General features: G+C 38.7%; 1 protein-coding gene across 1 annotated transcript in view; it reads left to right on the forward strand.

The window, feature by feature from the left end:
• The window catches only part of plxdc1 (plexin domain containing 1), a 304,601-nt gene that overhangs the window by 160,241 nt on the left and 123,246 nt on the right, over positions 1-21,114 (forward strand). The window contains exons 3-4 of the mRNA XM_059530667.1: positions 18,301-18,444; positions 18,627-18,696. Coding sequence (XP_059386650.1) covers positions 18,301-18,444; positions 18,627-18,696 — 214 coding nt within the window. The remainder of the gene's footprint in view (positions 1-18,300; positions 18,445-18,626; positions 18,697-21,114) is intronic.

A 21,114-nucleotide genomic window follows, 5' to 3' on the forward strand; every position in this document is an offset into this window, starting at 1 on the left:
AACATCAATTCCTTGTGACAGTATTAAATCTAGAGTATGATTTCGACAATGAGTAGGTCCTGAAACGTGTTGTCTAACACCAATAGAGTTCAGAATGTCTATAAATGCTGATCCCAATGCATCGTTTTCATTATCAACATGGATATTAAAATCACCAACTATTAAAACTTTATCTGCAGCCAGAACTAACTCGGATGTAAAATCACCAAACTCTTTAATAAAGTCTGTATGGTGCCCTGGTGGCCTGTATACAGTAGCCAGTACAAACATAACAGGGGATTTATCATTAACATTTGTTTCTCTGGATAATGTTATATGAAGTACCATTACTTCAAACGAGTTATACTTGAAGCCTGCCCTCTGAGAAATCCTGAAAACGTTGTTATAAATTGAAGCAACACCTCCACCTTTGCCTTTTAGACGTGGCTCATGTTTATAACAGTAATCTTGGGGGGTGGACTCATTTAAAATAATGTAATCATCAGGTTTTAGCCAGGTTTCTGTCAAACAGAGTACATCTATATTATGATCAGTGATCATATTATTTACAAAAAGTGTTTTCGTAGAAAGGGATCTGATATTCAATAAGCCAAGCTTTATCATTTGTTTATCCATATTGCTTCTGTTTTTTATTTGTTGAACCTCAATTAAATTGTTAATCTTAACTTGGTTTGGACGTTTTTTGTATTTTCTAGTTCAGGGAACAGACACAGTCTCTATAGCGTGATATCTAGGTGAAAGAGTCTCTATGTGCTGAGAATTAACTGACCTCTGTGATGGGAGGCAGCTAGCAGACGGTCGGTTTAGCCAGTCTGTCTGCTTCCTGACCTGGGCCCCAGTTAGTCAAGTATAAACACTAAGACTATTTGCCATATTTCTAGAGAGAAGAGTGGCGCCACCCCAGGAGGGATGAAGACCATCTCTTTTAAACAGGTCAGGTCTGCCCCAAAAGCTCGTCCAATTGTCTATGAAACCTATGTTATTCTGTGGGCACCACTTAGACATCCAGCCATTGAGTGATGACAATCTGCTATGCATCTCATCACCACGGTAAGCAGGGAGGGGACCAGAGCATATTACAGTGTCTGACATCGTGCTTGCAAGTTCACACACCTCTTTAATGTTATTTTTAGTGATCTCCGACTGGCGAAGTCGAACATCATTAGCGCCGGCATGAATAACAATCTTACTGTATTTACGTTTAGCATTAGCCAGCACTTTTAAATTTGCCAAGATGTCAGGCGCTCTGGCTCCTGGTAAACATTTGACTATGGTGGCTGGTGTCTCTATATTCACGTTCCGTACAATAGAATCACCAATAACTAGAGCACTTTCATCAGGTTTCTCAGTGGGTGCATCACTGAGTGGGGAGAACCTGTTTAATGTTTTGATCGGAACAGAAGAGCGGTGTTTTGACCCACGACTACGCTGCCTCACCGTCACCCAGTTGCCCTGCTGCTGGGGCTCTGTTTCCGGAACCGAACAATGTACAGGAATCCCTGAGCTAGACGCATCCAAAGCCATATCTAGAGCCCTAACATTCTTACTGTCCTCAATTAAAGTTTGGATGCGTGTCTCTAATTCTGAAATCTTCTCTGTCAGCCTAACTATTTCCCTGCATTTATCACATGTGAATCCCTCATCAGCGACAGAGATAGATAAACTGTACATGTGGCAAGAGGTGCAAGAAACAATGATAGGAGAAGCCATTACTCACCGTGCTTGATGAAAATTCTTACTGCGGTTGTTTGATGAACTTGTGAAAAACAGCTCCCGCGGTGTTGAAAATATCCTTTAGCAATTAAAAAATGCGCGTGCGGCGTGAGGAATCGTCCAGGTTGGATGAGGTCGTCGTCGATGTATGAGTCTTTTTTCTCTAGATGTGTTAGTGCTGAGGTGACGGCAGTGGTGATGGCAACATCGGTCGAGCAGTTGAATCGAAATGCAAAATGTAAGGGGTCCAGGGAGGACAGACTTGATGTGGTGCATGACTAGCCATTCCAAGCACATGAGAATAAGAGTAAGTGCAACTGGATGGTAGTCATTGAAGCAGGATGAAGACTTATTCAGGCTTGGAATGATGGTGGTAGCTTTGAAGCATGTTGAAACAACAGCTTGACTCAGTGAGATGTTGAAAATGCTTGTAAAGACATCAGTGAGTTTCCCTGCACAGTCTCTCAGTGCATGCCCAGGAATTTTGTCAGGACCCCAAGCTTTGCGTGCATTGATCCTGCTAAGGGGACATTGATCACCTGGTCGCCGGGAGGAGGTGGAGTCTTCTGTGCAGTGGTGCTGTTTTGTGCCTCAAAGCGAGTTATGAAGGCATTCACCTCATCAGCAGGGAGATGGTGCTGTCACAGGTCCGGGGTAGGGGCTTGTAGTCCGTAATTGTCTGTATCCCCTGTCACAGCCTCAGATTTTCTCTGCTGTTGCTGAATCGATGGGCTATCCTCCTGGAGTAATGTCTCTTAGCCTCTCTGATGCCACGGGATAGGTTGGCCCTGGCTTACCTCAGGCCCACCTCATCTGGAACTCTGAAGGCAGCATTCCGTGTCTTCAGGAGTCTGTAGACTTCCCCTGTCACCCACGGCTTATGATTGGCCCAGACAGTGATGGTCTTTGTGACTGTTACATCATTAATACACTTGGTTATTGTATGTAGCAGCCTGCTTAAGCATATGTGACCAATCACGGAAACTAGGGACACTAGTCGAGACTGTGGCATTTTGAGTTATTCACAGATTCTGAAAGTGTAGTCTCCAAGCTTTCCAACAACGTGTAACACATGGACATCTGATCATATTTGGAGAAGTTGTGGCCATTTGAAGGTAGGCACTCAAAAAAGCTTAAAAGGGAGAAAATGGCCTCTAAAGATTGTGCCGTTCTCACCTGTTCTCACCTGCTGGGAGTGACAATAGGGCTCATTTACATCTCATTTAGATAAGCCATACCCCCTGTAAAGCTCCCCCCTGTAAAGCTGCATGGTTGCACAGCAACAACAGACGCAATGGGAAAAATTGCACCGCATACTATTAATAATAAAGGATAATGTGCCTTGTAAATGTCAGTCATTTATCTTTTTTGACTTTTATAAAAATGATTTAAAGGCTGAAATATGTGAGTTTTATCTTTTTATAAAACCTTTTTTGTCAAAACTCTATTTGAACTTGTGCATTGTAAATAACATGTTGCTAGACACTTATTATTTTAATATTTCTGTAAACAAAAAGTACATACTGATGCTAATTTTATTTGTTATTTGCTGGTTTTCTACATAAAACTTGGTGAATGAACACAAAACGACAAACTTTGATGTTTATGGAAACTCACCCCATTACGAACAGAAAAGTATTCTTGCAGATCTCGTTGCCTCCAATGAAATAAGTCGTTCTGGCACACTTTCTCTTTGCTGGGGTCTTCTTTGTGGATGTAACCATGTCCGAAGTTTGCACTGTGCGTCTGTTTGCCTCTAAATGTCCAATAATTTGCATTTCCTGCCACTCTTATTCCGCAGCTAAAGAATCCAACCATATGTTGTACATAATGTCTGGAGAAAGATTCTGGCTACAGGACAGTCTCCCATGCAGAGTGTTCTCTTTTCTCCTATCGATATAGCCTCTTATATCTTACAGTCCAACTCGTCTGACACCAGTCCGATACATTCTTCCTCGTCTTCATCTTCGCTCAGTTGTAAATAAGGGATATTATTCAGTCTTCAGAATCAGTGAGCACTTTTTCATAAGCATCCAGCTTGCCGGCCAGAGCGCTGCATAATAAATAGCCATGCTTCCCTTGGAGGGCGGGGAAACAAAAACAAAAACAAGAAGAAACAAAAGCCAGCTTATCCAGTATGGAAAATACACACAGACAATGACACGCCCCTACTGCCTGCTAGAATCTCCAAAAAACAAGCCGATTTCAACTTCAAAATTTACACTTTTAAATATACCAATACTGCTATCACAAACACGGAGAGGCTTCTTCATGATCTCAACTAACAGATTCTGCAAAAAAAAAAAAAATGAAAATCAACAATTTAAAAAAAAACAAAAAAAAAAACTCTTCTTTCTAATTTTTCTGAAAAGTTGTGCTGCCGACTTGTGTCACCGGTTTCCGCGACGGGTCACATATTCCAGTCAGTGGTGTCAAAACAGTCTTGAAGAAACTCTGACGACCCTTCCGGCCACACTTGTATCTGTTTGTGAACTGGTTTGGCGACTTTAATGAGTGGTCTGTATGCAGGCATTAGCAGGACAGTGATGTGGTCTAAGGCACGAGGTGGGGGAGGAGAAGGACTTTGTAAGCTCCTTTCTGGGTGGTGTAAACATGCTGAGGATGTGCTGGTACAGTTCATTCAGTGCCTCACTCCTATTGGTACTGTTGGAGTTGGGAGGAATGTAAACAGCAATGAGCAGTATGGCTGAATGTTCCCTCAGCAGATAGAATGGCTGGCACTTAATAATCATAAACTCCACCAGGGGGGAGCAGTGTTTGGAGACCACAACAGCATTGTGGCACCATGCATCATATATGTATACACAAAGCCAGCCGCCGCATGATTTACCTCCCGTGACGAGGACTCTGTCCACTCGATAGCATGCCAGCTGATTGAGCTGAATTGCGCAGTCTGGAACGCTGTTGCTGAACCATGTTTCTGTGAAAACAAAAACATAACAGTCTCTTACTGTCCTCTGAGTTGAGCGTAGTTATCAGATGTATTCCAGTTTATTGTCCAAAGAATGTATGTTAGGCAGTACAATGGTGGGGATAGCTGGCTTGTGTGGGTTAGCCATTAGCCTAGCCCAGATACCTCAGTGCTTATCCCTCTTCTGCTTCCTCTCATGCCACTTGTGACATCCCAGGGGCAACTCCCATGGAAATGGTAGAGTTGGTACTTAGTGCTCGCCATGGTTCTGGTCTGCACTCCCCTCACCATGGCATGGGTATTCTGTTCCCCATAGCGAACCCTAGAGGATGCAGTTTGAAGTTCCCTTGAAAGGGAACATCTCAGGTGACTTATGTAACCATGGTTCCCTGAGTGGTGAACGAGACACTGCGTCCTTTAGCTTCCTGCCATGCTTCAGACGCAAGGTTTAGATGAAGAAGTGGATGACGTGTTCTCCCGCCACCTATTTATACTATAGTGGCACCAGTAGTGACGTCATCGGCTGTCGCCGGCCAACGTGTTGTTGGTGTTTTTCAATGTATGCTTCAGACATGGGTCATGATGAGGTGTTCCTCGATGGCGACCCCTAGAGAACGCAGTGTCTCGTTCCCTACTCAGGGAACCATGGTTACATAAGTAAGCTAAGACAATTCTGGTGGCTCCTTCTTTGAATGGATCACATGCCATCTCATCTTTTTGGGCATATACTATAATTACGTCTAGATTGTGTCATCTTAAAGTCCTGAAAATAAGTAAATAACCATTTTATAAAGATTAACTTAAAGTGACAACTAGCAGTTTAAATATTAAGGACCCTATCAAACACCCGGCGCAATGCAATGCAAGGCACAGCGCAAGTGTGTTTGCTAGTTTCAGTCTGCCACAGTTCGCATTTTCCCGTCCAGCGCCACGTCGTTTAATTAGCAAATGCATTTGTGCCCATGGGCGTGCTGTTCTAAAAAAAGAGGTGTGTTCCGCAGCATTGCTGGCACATTGCTATTTTAAGGAGCTATAAATAGACTGCGCCATAGACCAACTCAAACCTGGTCTAAAGTCTAAAGTCAATGGCACAATATTTGTTTTGTTATTTAAAGAGCGCGTTGGTAGAAAATGCACCTCTGGAGGGTCCACAGTGAGCGTTGACTTTGCTTATTACACACAGGGATGCATCACACAAACATGCCAAATATTAAAAACAAAAGGATTACATTGTAAAAGAATATTATTGTGTAGGCTACATAAATAATATAAAAATGTAATGATGGATAGTCATTGCATGTATTAGAATTAGGCTACCTATTTGCAATTCAGCCTATTACTACTTATAATGATGAATGAAATTGGCTAATTAATTGAACAATCATGCCAATACACACACATAAATTAACTGACTCATCGCGTGGAGCTTTGGTGGATTCCTGCTTGTCTCGTAGATGATCTGCTTGCGCGCTTTAACTTCACGCATGAGCAGATCGGTTTCTTCGCTTGAGAAGCGTTCAGCTTTTCCGCCAACAAATTCCGCCATGTAAATAGAGATCTGCCAGGCGCAAACGCATTTCGCTCTTAAAGGGAATGGGAAATGACACTCTGATTGGTGTATTGAACGGTTTGGTCATTACTCATTAAGAGAATAGGGACAATATGCACCCCGGCGCATGGACCGTTTTTCCATCGTTAAAATAGCAAAAGTGGATTTGGACACACCCTGAAGTGCACCTGCGCCGTGTGCTTTACACTTTGCATTTAGATCATTAAAATAGGGGCCAAAGTCTGTTTATGTAGTATTTACATAGATGTTCATTGTGGAAGAACTTAAAGAAGTGTGCTTAATGAGTATGTGAGCTTAAAACATACGTTTACCATATAAACCCCCAAATGAATATTAAGGATTTTCTTCCAATATTTTGAGTGTAAGGGAAAGAGGTAAATTTAGGTCAAAGGCAGAGGTGGGTAGAGTACCCAAAAACTGTACTCAAGTAAAAGTAAAAGTACTTCTAGAAATATTTACTCAAGTAAAAGTAAAAGTACTAGTCTTGAATAGTTACTTGAGTAAGAGTAAAAGAGTATCGGATAAAAAATCTACTCAAGTAGTTAGTTACTAGTTACTTTGGGTCATATATACTGAGCCTATTTTTATTTAGATATATAGATAAAATGTATGTAATGTATGTGTGTGTGTATAAATGTATATATTTCATCATCCTTTACTCCAATTTATGTAATTTATTATAAAAGCTTGTCTGTTTACTTAAGTAACAGATATAGGTGTCATGCCATAACATATTTTTAATACGACTGACTTTATATTAAATGTGAATTTAACATTGAAAGTTAATGTGATTTAAATATTGCTACTAATCTTTCATTGTACAGAAAGAGAGCAAATAACATTTACATTATTAAAGATAACTTTCACTGACAGTCTAGATTTCAATCACTCTCAGAAACTCCCATTAAAATCACTGAAACTGTTAACACTGTGAAATCAATATCTTAATTAAAGATTCGTACACACATCTGCACTTTGTTGTTCCTGCGAGAGAATTCGCCAGAAAGAGGTATTCAGTCAGTGAGCGAGTGAAGGAAGCACCGGCATTTTAGCGATGACTCATCTGAACACCTCTGATTGGCCAATGCTTTAATAAGCTCAAAAGAATCATGTGTGATTTGTTATAATGCGCAGCGCTGTATAAACGCATCTATCTCTGGCTCAGCGCCAGCAAGCGATCACAGATCTGAATTTAGCAGCTGACTTGCACCAGTGTGATTGTATTAAAATTAATAAAATCTTAATCGGCTATTTTTTGTCTTTTGGAAGCTGCATTCAACTTGACTCCCCTCTGTTATAAGCAGGGGCGGCCTTAAGCATCTGGGGGCCCGTTTCAATAACTAATATGGGGCCCTGCCCACATAAAATGTAAACATAATAGAGCAGAAAAAGCAAGGATTCCTGTTGGTTTGCATCATATTATTTTATTACTCGCACTTTCAGCTTCATTAAAAGGCAGCTTTATACAAACTATATACAATACAGCGTTTTACGTTGGAATAAGCCTCGCCCTTTCACGCAGGGCAACATCACTGCTTATTTGATTTGCGCAGTAGCTATATTTTCAGCTGTCTGGGCTGACTTAAAAAAAAAAAAAAACAGCTCAAACATCCCCTCAACTTGCCGTATTACGGAGCCCGGGAAGTCACCTGTGTAAGTAAAAATAATTTTTAAAAAATCCGTGACGACGGTTTTGGCAATCCGTGCGCCCTAAACCGTAGGCTACTCACGAATTCTCAAACTGTTCCCTCGGTTTAACAAATCGTGCCCACGGATTAATAAACCGTACCCACGAGTTTCTAACCCGCGCTCTCAGATTTGTAAACAGTGCCTGCAGTTTCTGAAATCTGTACCCACGAATTCATAAACCGTGCCCACGCTTTCGCAATCCGTTCCCACGGGTTTGTAAAATGTACTCACGGATTTGTGGCTCACTCATTTTAGAAGATCATTTGAGAGCTACTTTTTAAAAATGAAAGTGGCCGAGAGCTACTCATGCAATAATTAAATCTCTTAAATAATGTCTCATAACTCTCATATTAACAACTATGCTAACTGTTTTAGACCTAAAAGAGCTATTGTAGGCCTATATATGTCCCCCTTAATTGACATAGGCTATACATATCAAAATATTATACTGTAAAAACACATAATTATTGTTGATTTTATAGTGCATCATAACTAGAGATAAAATGGTATGAAAATGTAATTTCATGATTATAGTGACCAAAATGAGCATGGTAATCACATAATCCTGTTCAAAAGTACTAATACTACACAATAAAATCAATTCACCAAGTTTTATGTAGAAAACCAAATAACAAATAAACTTACCATCAATATGCACTTTTTGTTTACATGAACATTAAAATAGTAACATTAATAATGATGGCCAAATTTGAAAGGAGTGTCTTGCAACATGTTATCTAACATGTACACGTTCAAATAAAGTTTTGACAAAAAAGTTTTTATAAAAAGATAAACCTCGCATATTTCAGCCTTTAAATCATTTTTATAGAAAGAATGATTCAAAAAAAGACAAAATACTGACATTTACAATGCACATTATTAGCTTATCTTTTATTATTAATAGTAAAATTCGGTTCCCGTGGCGTCTGTCGTTGCTATGCACCATGCGCTCTCCACAACGACAGAGAAGTTTTAATAGCTAATGGATTTCCACCACCGAAAAACGCTTTGCTGTAGCTCTGCTAGAAGATTTATTTAGAAAAAACACCCGTAGTTTGGGTGCACCCCCATCCTTCATGTTGACTTGTTGCGCCTGGAAAAAAATGAGCGCTTCGCTTCAATTATTTGAAATAATGAACTTGAGCGTGCAAAAGACGCGATATTGAACGGCCCTCGAGCTACCTCCAATCAGGTCACGAGCTACTCTAGCGAGCGACGTGTTGGAGACCACTTTAGACATTATGTCTGAAAATCAATATCCTAGGGAGAAAATGAATGGGATTTTCCTGTTCTGTTGGGGGCCCCCTTGGAGGGGCGGGGCCCGTTTCAATTGAAACGGGTGAAACATAGGTAAGGCCGCCTCTGGTTATAAGCCACACACGTACAACAAACTAATGTCACAGTGGTATCGTGTACTGTAATCGAATGTAGCCCAAGTTATTACCTGTTAAACAGTAGACAGCACACGCGGTGTTCATCTAATAAGGATCTCCATCGCTAGCAAATAATAACCTTTGCAGATTTCAATTCAGTGCAGTTCCAGCCACGTTTTCAACGCTCTTTCTGTTCTTAAACGTTACAACTCCGAGTGAACCACTTCAGATGCTCAGCGCGTGCAGCAGGGAACTGAACGACTCATTCAAACTGATTCATGAACCAATTCACTCGTTTGCCAATTGGTTTGATCAAGCCTTTGAACAGTATTGACTCAAAAGAATGAATCATTCGCGAATGGGCATCGCTCATTGCCCAGAGAAAAGTAGACGGCGCGTTTGGAACAAACTGAAGCATTTATAACATTTATTGCATTAAGATAAAGTAACGAGAGGAGCGTCGCCCACAGTAACGAAGTAAAAGTACAGATTTTCCCCCAAAAATTTACTCAAGTAAGAGTATAATGTACCCATCTTTAAATATACTCCGAAAAGTATTCGTTACCCCAAAAAATTACTCAAGTAAATGTAACGAAGTAAATGTAACTCGTTACTACCCACCTCTGGTCAAAGGGAATCATTTAAGATTTTAAAGGGAATTTGGACAGAATCACTGTTTTATGGCTGATCAGACGGCCAGAGATACATTGAACGAGACGTATAACATCAACTCAGCAATGGATATTAATATCTAAAGTATAGTGAAAACACTATTAATTAGCACAGTAACAAGATCGGCAGTTTAAGACTAACTTGTAAGCACAAACCACAAGATACTTATCTTTTCAATATGAATAAGTATATATGAATAAATAAATCTAAGACATATAAACTAATTTAACAAATAAGCACACACACTCACACATTCACACAAGTTGCAGGAAGAGAGAACGTTAGGAAATAATGAGTTTAAGAGAATGAAAATGTGAAATTGCAAGTTTACAGTAATATGTGAAATTGCATAGACATGAACAATAATCAATCACTTAATTAGCCCTCAAATTGAGTTCCTCAATGAAGTTAAAATTATATTAGATACACCTGTTCAGCTCAGTCTGTCGGTAAGGTACTTGCATTGCCAGTGTAAAGGGGTTCCCTTGTTGAAAAGGGGGTTTTCCCAAGGTTGCTGATTGGCTGGATGTTCAGTGGTCATTGAAGTGATGCCTTGGAAAGCCTGTGGTTGAGAGTTGTCTGAAGACGTGGAATTGTAGACTGGTTGTAGCTTTAGGTGGGCACTGGAGGTCAGACTCTGAGACACGGCGTTACAAAACTTAACTCAGAACATTTCTTCTCATCGTGGATAAGTAGCAGTAGGTGTGCAGGCCGAAGCACGCTGGAAATGCTGGAACGTTATTTACTAAGCGTGCAGAACAACAATCCAAAAAACATTACAATAATCTAACCTTGAGGTCATAAATACATGGATTAACATTTCTGCATTTGACATTGAGAGCATAGGCTGTAATTTAGATATATTTTTGAGATGGAAAAATGCAGTTTTACAAATGCTAGAAACGTCGTTTTCTAAGGAAAGATTGCGATCAAATAGCACACCAATGTTCTGATGGCACCAAACTGATGACGAAGAATTGACAGAGCAGGCTACAAGTCTTAGACAGTGTTCTAGGTTATTACATGCAGAGTTTTTAGGTCCTATAATTAACACCTCTGTTTTTTCAGAATTTAGCAGTAAGAAATAACTCGTCATCCAGTTTTTTATATGGACTATGCATTCCATTAGTCTCTCAAATTGGTGTGTTTCACCGGGCCGCAAAGAAATATAGAGCAGTATATATACTGCACTTGTGATCGATATGATACGTCTTCATTCACTGCTCTAAATTGATGGCGGTCATATAAGTACGATTTAAACCATGCTAATGCACTTCCATTAATGCCAACAAAGTGTTCAAGTCTATGCAAAAGAATGTTGTGGTCAATTGTGTCAAACGCAGCACTAAGATCCAATAGAACTAATAGAGAGTTACAACCACGATCAGATGATAAGAGCAGGTCTTTTGTAACTCTAAAGAGAGCAGTCTCAGTACTATGATATGGTCTAAATCCTGACTGGAAATCCTCTTATATAAAAACTTTTTTCTAAGAAGGAATATAATTGTGAGGATACCACCTTTTCTAGTATCTTGGACAGAAATGGGAGACTCGAGATTGGTCTATAATTAACTAGTTCTTTGGGGTCAAGTTGTGGTTTTTTGATGAGAATTTTAATAACAGCCAGTTTGAAGGTTTTGGGGACATATCCTAATGACAATGAGGTATTAATAATAGTCAGAAGAGGATCTATGACTTCTGGAAGCACCTCTTTTAGGAGCTTAGATGGTATAGGGTCTAACATACATGCTGTTGGTTTGGATGATTTAACAAGTTTATTCAATTCTTCCTCTCCTATAGTAGAGAATAAGTGGAACTGTTCCTCAGGGGGTCTATAGTGCACTGTCCGATGCGATACTGTAGCTGACAGCTGAATGGTTACAATTTTATCTCTAATAGTATCGATTTTAGAAGTAAAGTAGTTCATAAAGTTATTACTGCTGTAATGTTGGGAAATGTTAACACTTGTTGAGGCTTTATTTTTCGTTAATTTAACCACTGTATGGGGTTATGTTTCTTTTCTTCAAAAAGAGAAGAAAAGTAATCGGATCTAGCAGTTTTTAATGCTTCTCTGTAGGATAGGTTACTTTCCTGCCAAGCAATACAAAATACCTCTAGTTTTGTTTTCCTCCAGCTGCGCTCCATTTTTCGGGCTGCTCTCTTTAGGGTGCGAATATGCTCATTATACCATGGCGTCAGACTGGTTTCCTTAACCTTCCTTCAGCGTAAAGGAGCAACTGTATTTAAAATGCTAGAAAAGAGAGAGTCCATAGTTTCTGTTACATCATCAAGTTGTTGAGGTTTTGGATATGCTAAGGAATTTGGATACATCAATAAGATAACTTAAAAAAGCAGTCTTTTGTGGTAGAAGTGATGGTTCTACCATACTTGTAACAAGAAGTAGAGTTTACAATTTTGGCTATATGAAGTTTGCACAAACCTAAATAATGATCTGAGATATCATAACTTGGCTGCATAATTTCAACACTATCAACATAAATTCCACGTGACAGTATTAAATCTAGAGTATGATTTTGACAATGAGTAGGTCCTGAAATGTGTTGTCTATAAATGCTGATCCCGATGCATCTTTTTCATTATCAACATGGATATTAAAATCACAAACTATTAAAACTTTATCTGCAGCCAAAACTAACTCTTTAATAAAGTGTATATGGAGCCCTGGTGGCCTGTATACAGTAGCCAGTACAAACATCACAGGGGATTTATCAATAACATTTGTTTCTCTGGATAATGTTATATGAAGCACCATTACTTCAAACGAGTTATACTTGAAACCTGCCCTCTGCGAAATCCTAAAAACGTTGTTATAAATTGAACCCCCCTCGCCTTTTAGACGCAGCTCATGTTTATAACAATAATCTTGGGGGGTGGGGGGTGGTCTCATTTAAAATAATGTAATAATCAGGTTTTAGCCAGGTTTCTGTCAAACAGAGCACATCTAGATTATGATCAGTGATCATATTATTTACAAGAAGTGTTTTCGTAGAAAAAGATCTGATATTCAATAAGCCAAGCTTTATCATTTGTTTATCTGTATTGCATCTGTTTTTTGTTTGTTGAACCTCAATTAAATTGTTAATCTTAACTTGGTTTGGACGTTTTTTGTATTTTCTAGTTCGGGGAACAGACACAGTCTCTATAGTGTGATATCTAGGTGAAAGAGTCTCTATGTGCTGAGAATTAACTGACCTCTGTGACGTGAGGCAGCTTGCAGATGGTTGGTTTAGCCAGTTAGTCTCTGGCTCCCAGTAAACATTTGACTATGGTGGCTGGTGTCTCTATATTCATGTTCAGTACAATAGAATTGCCAATAACTAGAGCACTTTCATCAGGTTTCTCAGTGGGTGCATCACTGAGTGGGGAGAACCTGTTTAATGTTTTGATCTGAACAGAAGAGCGGTGTTTTGACCCATGACTATGCTGCCTCACTGTCACCCAGTTGCCCTGCTGCAGGGGCTCTGGTGCCGGAACCAAACAATGTACAGGAATACCTGAGCTAGAGGCATCCAAAGCCGTATCTAGAGCCCTAACATTCTTACTGTCCTCAATTAAAGTTTGGATGCGTGTCTCTAATTCTGAAATCTTCTCTGTCAGCCTAACTATTTCCCTGCATTTGTCACATGTGAATCCCTCATCACCGACAGAGAAAGATAAACTGAACATGTGGCAAGAGGTGTAAATAACAATAGCAGGAGAAGCCATTACTCACCGTGCTTGATGAAATATTCTTACCACAGTTGTTTGATGAACTTGTTAAAAACTGGAGCGAGAGAGAGGAGAGGAGAGAAGAAAACAGCGATAGGTTTGAATGAAAACGCTAATGACAAGCTAACGAGTGCTAACGCAATGCAGGTGTACTGCACTCACGGATATAAAATAAAAGTGAACGATCAAAATTAATCTGATAAGATTGATCGATAATATCAGAAATATGGTGTGAATTAAGTTATATTTTTCACTTTAAAAAAACAGAGAATTATATAAAGATAAAGATTATAGAAAAAAAAAAAACAGCTACACGGAGCTATGATCAGCAGCAGAAAGGCCAGCAGGCCAACAGGAAGCAGAGAAAACACTGTACAACAGCGACACCCTAGGGTTGTCTTGAGCCTTTCTGTGGAATTCGGCTCCTCATGTTTCAACCATGCTCCCAATCGAATCTTTCATTTTTCCAGTTCGGGTCTGATACACTACATCCCCCCTTTGATTGGCGAGGTGTTTAGATGGAAAGACATTGTCGATCACTGGAGAAACAAAGGCAGAAGAAGCAGACAAACACAGCAAACAACAAGACAATACCTCCATGATAGTTACTGTACTGGTGCAGGGAAAATTGACCTATCGTACATGGAGCTCTCTGGCTTCCATTCAGTTTAGAGTGGCTGGTCAATATTAGGTGTGGCGAGCTAGCGTATCATGTACCTTAAATTATTGTCAGGTGTTCTAGCTGTTGTGGGGGTGGCTGCATGTTTCTTAATAGTGGATATATGTGACTTTATGTTACGCTAACATTATAATATTCTACTTGTGGGAAGAAAATGTTTGTTCAATGTGTTATCAGTAGATGTGGTTACCTCTGGGTGTTGGTAATGTTGAGTGTGTTAATGGTGTAATGTATGTATGGTCAAAGAGAGTTGTCTTTCTAATTTATTTGAACTCGTAGTGAGGGATAACAATGTCTTAATAGTAAGGGCTCAGTTGTGTTGTTCCCAAACTAGGATGCACAGAGGAAAGTAAATGGTAAGAAAAAGTAAAATTAAAAAGTAATAAATTGGCAAAATAAGCAAAAATGAAATTAAATGGAGGAAATAAAAAAATAAAAAAATAGTAGCTAAGTGTGTAACCAAAACAGGAAGAAAAAGGGATAAAACAATAAAATAATGAGTAAGTATAAGTCTGAATAGAATATAATAAGATAAGTAGGTAGAATAAGTTTACTTAAACTTTCAAAGTTCAAGGTTTATTCGTACCTAAAATAATTAGGCCCAAAAGAGTATACTAGAAGTAATGATCATATGAAATGATCTTTGGGGGAAATTTGAATGATTCCAAACAAACTTAATGTTTCAATTAAATTTGAATTTTACATGATTAATAACTGTGAGTATTTCCCTTTCTAGTAAAATGCAAATAAGTGGTATAGTGAGAAAAGGGAGAAATAAGAGCGATAAAGAAACCAACAAGTGTATAAGTTGAGATGTTTAAAAGGTTAAATCGATTTAGCATTGCCCAAACAGACACTATTCAACCACTAGATGCTAATGCTCGCTAACTACTAACCTTTGAGGCTAGTGGCTTGAGCATAGACTTCAATGTAAACACAACCATTTCGTTAGCTTAGCAACACCATGAAGTTTGTTTACACTTGCGTTGATGTGCTGCGCGTGTGTAGTTCAAAGTTGCTCTGGAAGTGGGTTAAGACTTACGTGTCACGATCGTAACTATGGCAACCAAAACAAACTCTGGTGGACTAGGACAAGTACATTATGCCACATGCCATGTCATTAATTATGTCATTAATGACTCACCCTCATGTCGTTCCAAACCCGTAAGACCTCCGTTCATCTTCGGAACACAGTCTAAGATATTTTAGATTTAGTCCGAGAGCTTTCTGTCCCTCCATTGAAAACGTATGTACGGTATACTGTCCATGTCCAGAAAGGTAGTAGAAACATCATCAAAGTAGTCCATGTGACATCAGAGGGTCAGTTAGAATATGTTAAAGCATCGAAAATACATTTTGGAGTTAAAATAAATCAGTATTCCGGAGTAATTCATTTACTCAAACAGTACACTGACTGAAGTGCTGTGAAGAGAGAACTGAAAATGAATACCGAGCAGAGCCAGATAACAAACGAAAGATTGACACGAAAAATTTTAATATAAATATGTATAACCGTATGTGTTTACTCAGATTTTTGATTTATTTTGCAAAAATCTAAAATGAATATCTAAAACGATTTCAACCTGTCATCCAACCAATACGCTCTTATAGGTCATTATTCCAAATCCCTGAAATACGACCCATCAGAGTGTATACTACAATTACGCAAAAGATCGTTTTCATATTAATGTTTTTTACTCTTTTATTGGCACTCTGGTTTGCGTTTCGTGTAGCTCAGTTGGTAGATTATTGCGTTATACCTTGATATGTAATCATGATATCATGGGTTCGATCCCAGGTAATGGACGTGCACGAAAATGTGTATGCTCAATAAATCTTAATTTAGCATGATTTCTGTGAGGGTTAGGTTTAGGGGTGGGGTTAGGTGTGGTCATTCGAACAAATAAGCCACCTAGTAAAATATGTAGGAAATACTGAGCCCACACGTTGCATTTAAATAAACGTGCATTTTGATTGGTAATGACGTTATACGTCATTTCATGACGACAGACGCAACACGATACTGTCATTATTATGCCTTATGGTCCTATACATTATACATTATACCTATATGGTAGTTTTTTGTCGGAGGACAGGCTCAACGATTTAGTAGGAAATAAAAACAGAAGTTATCAGGATGGAGGGAAATACATTTTGTTTTGACTACTTGTTATAAATGCCAGAGGAGTGGAGTCCCGAGGCGGCGGATGGTCGTCTACACTCCAAGGCGGAAGCTGGAGGGACAAGGGAGAGGAGGGAGCTAGGAGCCATGGTAGAGCCGCTGAGCCTAAGGGCCGAGGTAGAGTCCTGGACTCAGAGGCTGGAGGCAGAGACAAGTGATCCTCTAGCCATGACGCCGATGGAGACTGGCAGACCCGAGGCAAATCCAGCACACAGATGGTGGGCCGAGAGTGAGCATGGGGCAGACAGGAGACAGCGGAGGGTGGGTGGGAATTTGTGAGCACCAGTCTCTTTAGGGATGGTGTGTGCTGCCCACACACCATATAGCGACTTCCAATACTGGGAGTGCAGCAGACAGGGGAATGAAATCTGTGGTCGTTTTTGGGTATGCAGAGAGTTCAGGGTGGACAGAGAGCTCATATGAAGGCAGAAGAAGAGGGGGCATTGTCTGCATATATATCCCAGTCCCAAACCATAGAATGCTGCTCATCATCAGCCATGGTGCAGTGGGCAGAGCTTCCCTCGGTCTTAATAGCAAGCCCTGTTTGCCGGCTCTTACACCTGGTCTGACATAATGGGCTCTAGCTCCGCAGCAATCCTCAGCTCTGTCGCAGTTACTAGCGATGGCTCGTTGGTTGCAGCAGGCTCTTGCTCTCCATCATTGGTGGGATAAGGCTTTGGCTCCATGCAGCGGGGAGATGATGGGCTGGGCTCCGGGTCTGAAGTGTCATCCGCGATGTCCACAGTCAGCGGCGATCCACAGGACACCAGTGCCCACTCCAGAAAGGCAGAAACATTCCCCTGAGGACCATCTCCGGACAACCGCACTCTGCACTCGTCATTCAGGCTGGTCTTGTAGAATGTGCAGAAGCAGTAGTCTGGGTAGTGGGTAAGGTTGGCGATATCCACAAATAGTCTTGTATGATTCTCAAGGGAAAGTCTCCTCTACTCTAGCAGGAGGAGGAAGATGACAGGATCAATCATAATAAACAAAACAAAAACTGACCAAAACAACAACAACAAAAAAAACAAAAACACGGGGGAACACCGCTTTACTGTTGTATGGTCCGGTCTTTTGTCACAGTGTGGTGCATGATGGAGCACATAAAGAAGAAAAAGATAATGATACACAGTCTTTAATAATCCACATAGGGGTAATCCATAGAAAGAAGGCAGAAAACACACGTACACATCGACGAGACCGGACAAACAACCACTGAACAGAATGCAACTTATACAGGGAATGTAAATGAGGATAACGACTAGACACACCTGGACATAAAGACACAATCAAACATGAGGGATAAGTAGGTCACACAGAGCACATGGGTAATGGAAAACACAACAAAATGTCCATAACTGTGACAATGTTATAATGTACTAAATGTTCAGAAAATGAATTTTTAACAGCAGGGAGTACATATTATTTAAGGACTAATAATAATATTGATAAATCATCAAGGACTACCCAAATTTATTGATGTGTGTGTGTGTGTGTGTGTGTGTGTGTGTGTGTGTGTGTGTGTGTGTATGTATGTGTGTGTGTGTGTGTGATAAAATGCAATCAACAAACTAACCAACCAACCAAATGGAAATATTATTGATGAAGAAAATAATTTTTGCTGTACGTCCATTGCCTTATCTTGTACTTTTGACCTCTTCTTCCTTTATCCTACTCATTTTTATTGACTGATTAGTTATCAACGTTCTGGAGTTTTATTTTATTTATATATTTTAAATATTCTCTCTATTTGTCTCTCAGGAGGACTCCCAGAGGTACTACACCTGGCGCAGTTTTGGTCCTGGTGACAAACACACACAGGATCTCTGGGTGGATCTTGATTCAGTGCATCAAGGACCTGTCAGAGTGCACGCTATCCTATCCAACACACACCGACAAGCATCGGTGAGAAAACCATGCAGAGATATTCCTGTATTCTATGCACATGACTCACATGGGCTAAATAAACATCTTTTTCTAGCTTGTAATTTTGTTACTTAGCATTTTAACTCCCTGCCTACTTCCTTTTTCTTTCTATTTCTTCCTCATGTATCTTTTCATAATCATACTCCCTGTCTCCTTAAAAGCGGGTGGCACTAACCTTTGACTTCCTTTTCTATGGACATCAAGTGAGACAAATCACCATAGCAACTGGAGGTATTGTATATAGACTCTGTTAACGATGTTAATGATTTAATAACTGCAAATAATGTAATAAGTATTACACTATTATTGTAATAAAATGTTCATATTGTAATTTTCTCAAAACTTAATATATTGAGCTCATGATATATCAACAATTACTACATTATAAGCAATTTATTACATTATAAACTCAGAAACGTTGTCATATTTTCATGAATGTAATAGGCTTTTTAAACATAAAAACACTGTTAAACTACCTACGAAATACACCAGATTTAAATATCAATGGATTTCTTATCATCATCATCATCATCATCATCATGGTACAATACTTATTATATATAGTTAAAAGAGAATATATAAAATATATATAATAACACATGCACACATTATATATACAAATCCAATTCCAAAAAAGTTAGGACACTCTACAAATTTTGAGTTAAAAAGGAATGGAATAATTTAAAAATCTCATAAACTTATATTTTATTCACAATAGAATATAGATAACCTATCAAATGTTGAAAGTGAGGCATTTTGAAATTTCATGCCAAATACTGGCTCATTTTGGATTTCATGAGAGCTACACATTCCAAAAAAGTTGGGACAGGTAGCAATAAGAGGTTGGAAAAGTTAAATGTACATATAAGGAACAGCTGGAGGACCAATTTGCAACTTATTAGGTCAGCTGACAACATGATTGGGTATAAATAATATTATAATAATATCATAATATTATCAAAAGATTCAGAGAATCTTGAACAATCTCTGTGCGTAAGGGTCAAGGCCGGAAAAACATACTGGATGCCTGTGATCTTCGGGCCCTTAGACAGCACTGCATAACATACAGGAATGCTACTGTAATTTAAATCACAACATGGGCTCAGGATTACTTCTAGAAAACATTGTCGGTGAACACAATCCACTGTGCCATTCGCATCATTTTGCACCGGAAAGCATGATACTTACAGGTACATACATACAATTGTACATATGCATGTACACATACATAACCATACAAAATAAAATGGTAGCACTTTATTTTACAGTCCTGTTCCTCATGTACATACTATGTACTTATTATAGTGATTACAATAACTATGTAATAACTAGGTACTAACCCTGAACCTACCCCTAAACCTAACCCTTCCCCATGTAGTTACCTTGTATTACCAGAACTTTCTTAGATAAATACACTGTAAGTACACTATAAGTACATGTTAGTACACGTACTGTAAAATAAAGTGCAACCAATAAAATAATTACAAGATTTAAAATATATATATATATATATTTATACTCTTATTGAACAAAAAGGTGTAGGCAGAAGCTAAAGCTTATTATGCTTACCCTTAACTCCACACAAGCAGCACTAATTGACATTCATTTAATATAACATATAGTTTATTCTTTATTATTTATGTGTATTTAGAAGATCATGCATTATTATTATTATTATAATTATTGTTATTATAATCACTACTACTACTAAAATTTATCATCACTATTCAGTATATCTTTTCATTACGAATCCTTTATAAAGTATTTTAAACTGTGTTAATAAACTAGCCTTTTTTAACTCATCAGAGAAGCTATTTCCAAAGCTGAACACCTTTATTTGATGGGCAGTTTATTCTTAAATCATTTCTACAATATGGTATATTAAAAATATATATGTCCCTTTAAGGTTGTAATTACGGTCTCTCAAGCTGAACATATGTTGTCTTGCCTTACACACAAATTTAGCAGTATACAAATCTACCAAGTCGTAGAATTTTAATGTTTTCAACTGGATAAACAAAGGATTCGTTGGAGTATTATATGGAGGATGTGTAATTATTCTGATGACCTTTTTGTGTAGTAGAAAAACTGGAGTAGTTCTGGTTTATATGTATTTCCCCAGATTTCTATTCCATATGTTAAATATGGAGTGATGAGAGAACTGTACAATTTTAATATTATTTTCTATCAATTTATTATTAAAAATACCATGAATTTTGTTTTAGACAAATTCAAAGATAGTTTATTTGAGTTGAACCAGCTCTTTAGTTTGTATAGTTCTCTCTCCACAACCATTACCAACTCTTCCAGATTTTGACCTGAGCAATAAACATTGGTGTCGTCAGCAAACAAGACATAATTGAGGACATCAGACACCTTACAAATGTCGTTAATTATAGAGCAAACATAACTTAGGTCCCAACACTGAGCCTTGCGGAACTCAACATTTATGTGTACATACTGAAGCCTTTTCAAAGAATTTTCAACCCAAGAATGTGCTATCCCCCTAAAACCATACTTTTGCAATTTATGTAATAAGATATTGTGATCTATTGTGTCGAAGGATTTCTGTAAATCTAAAAAAAATCCAACTGTGTACTGTTTTTTATTTATTGCTTGTGTAATATTTTCAGCTAAATAAATGTTATA

Source organism: Carassius carassius, chromosome 39, assembly GCF_963082965.1.
Source record: "Carassius carassius chromosome 39, fCarCar2.1, whole genome shotgun sequence".
Classification (NCBI taxonomy): Eukaryota; Metazoa; Chordata; class Actinopteri; order Cypriniformes; family Cyprinidae; genus Carassius; species Carassius carassius.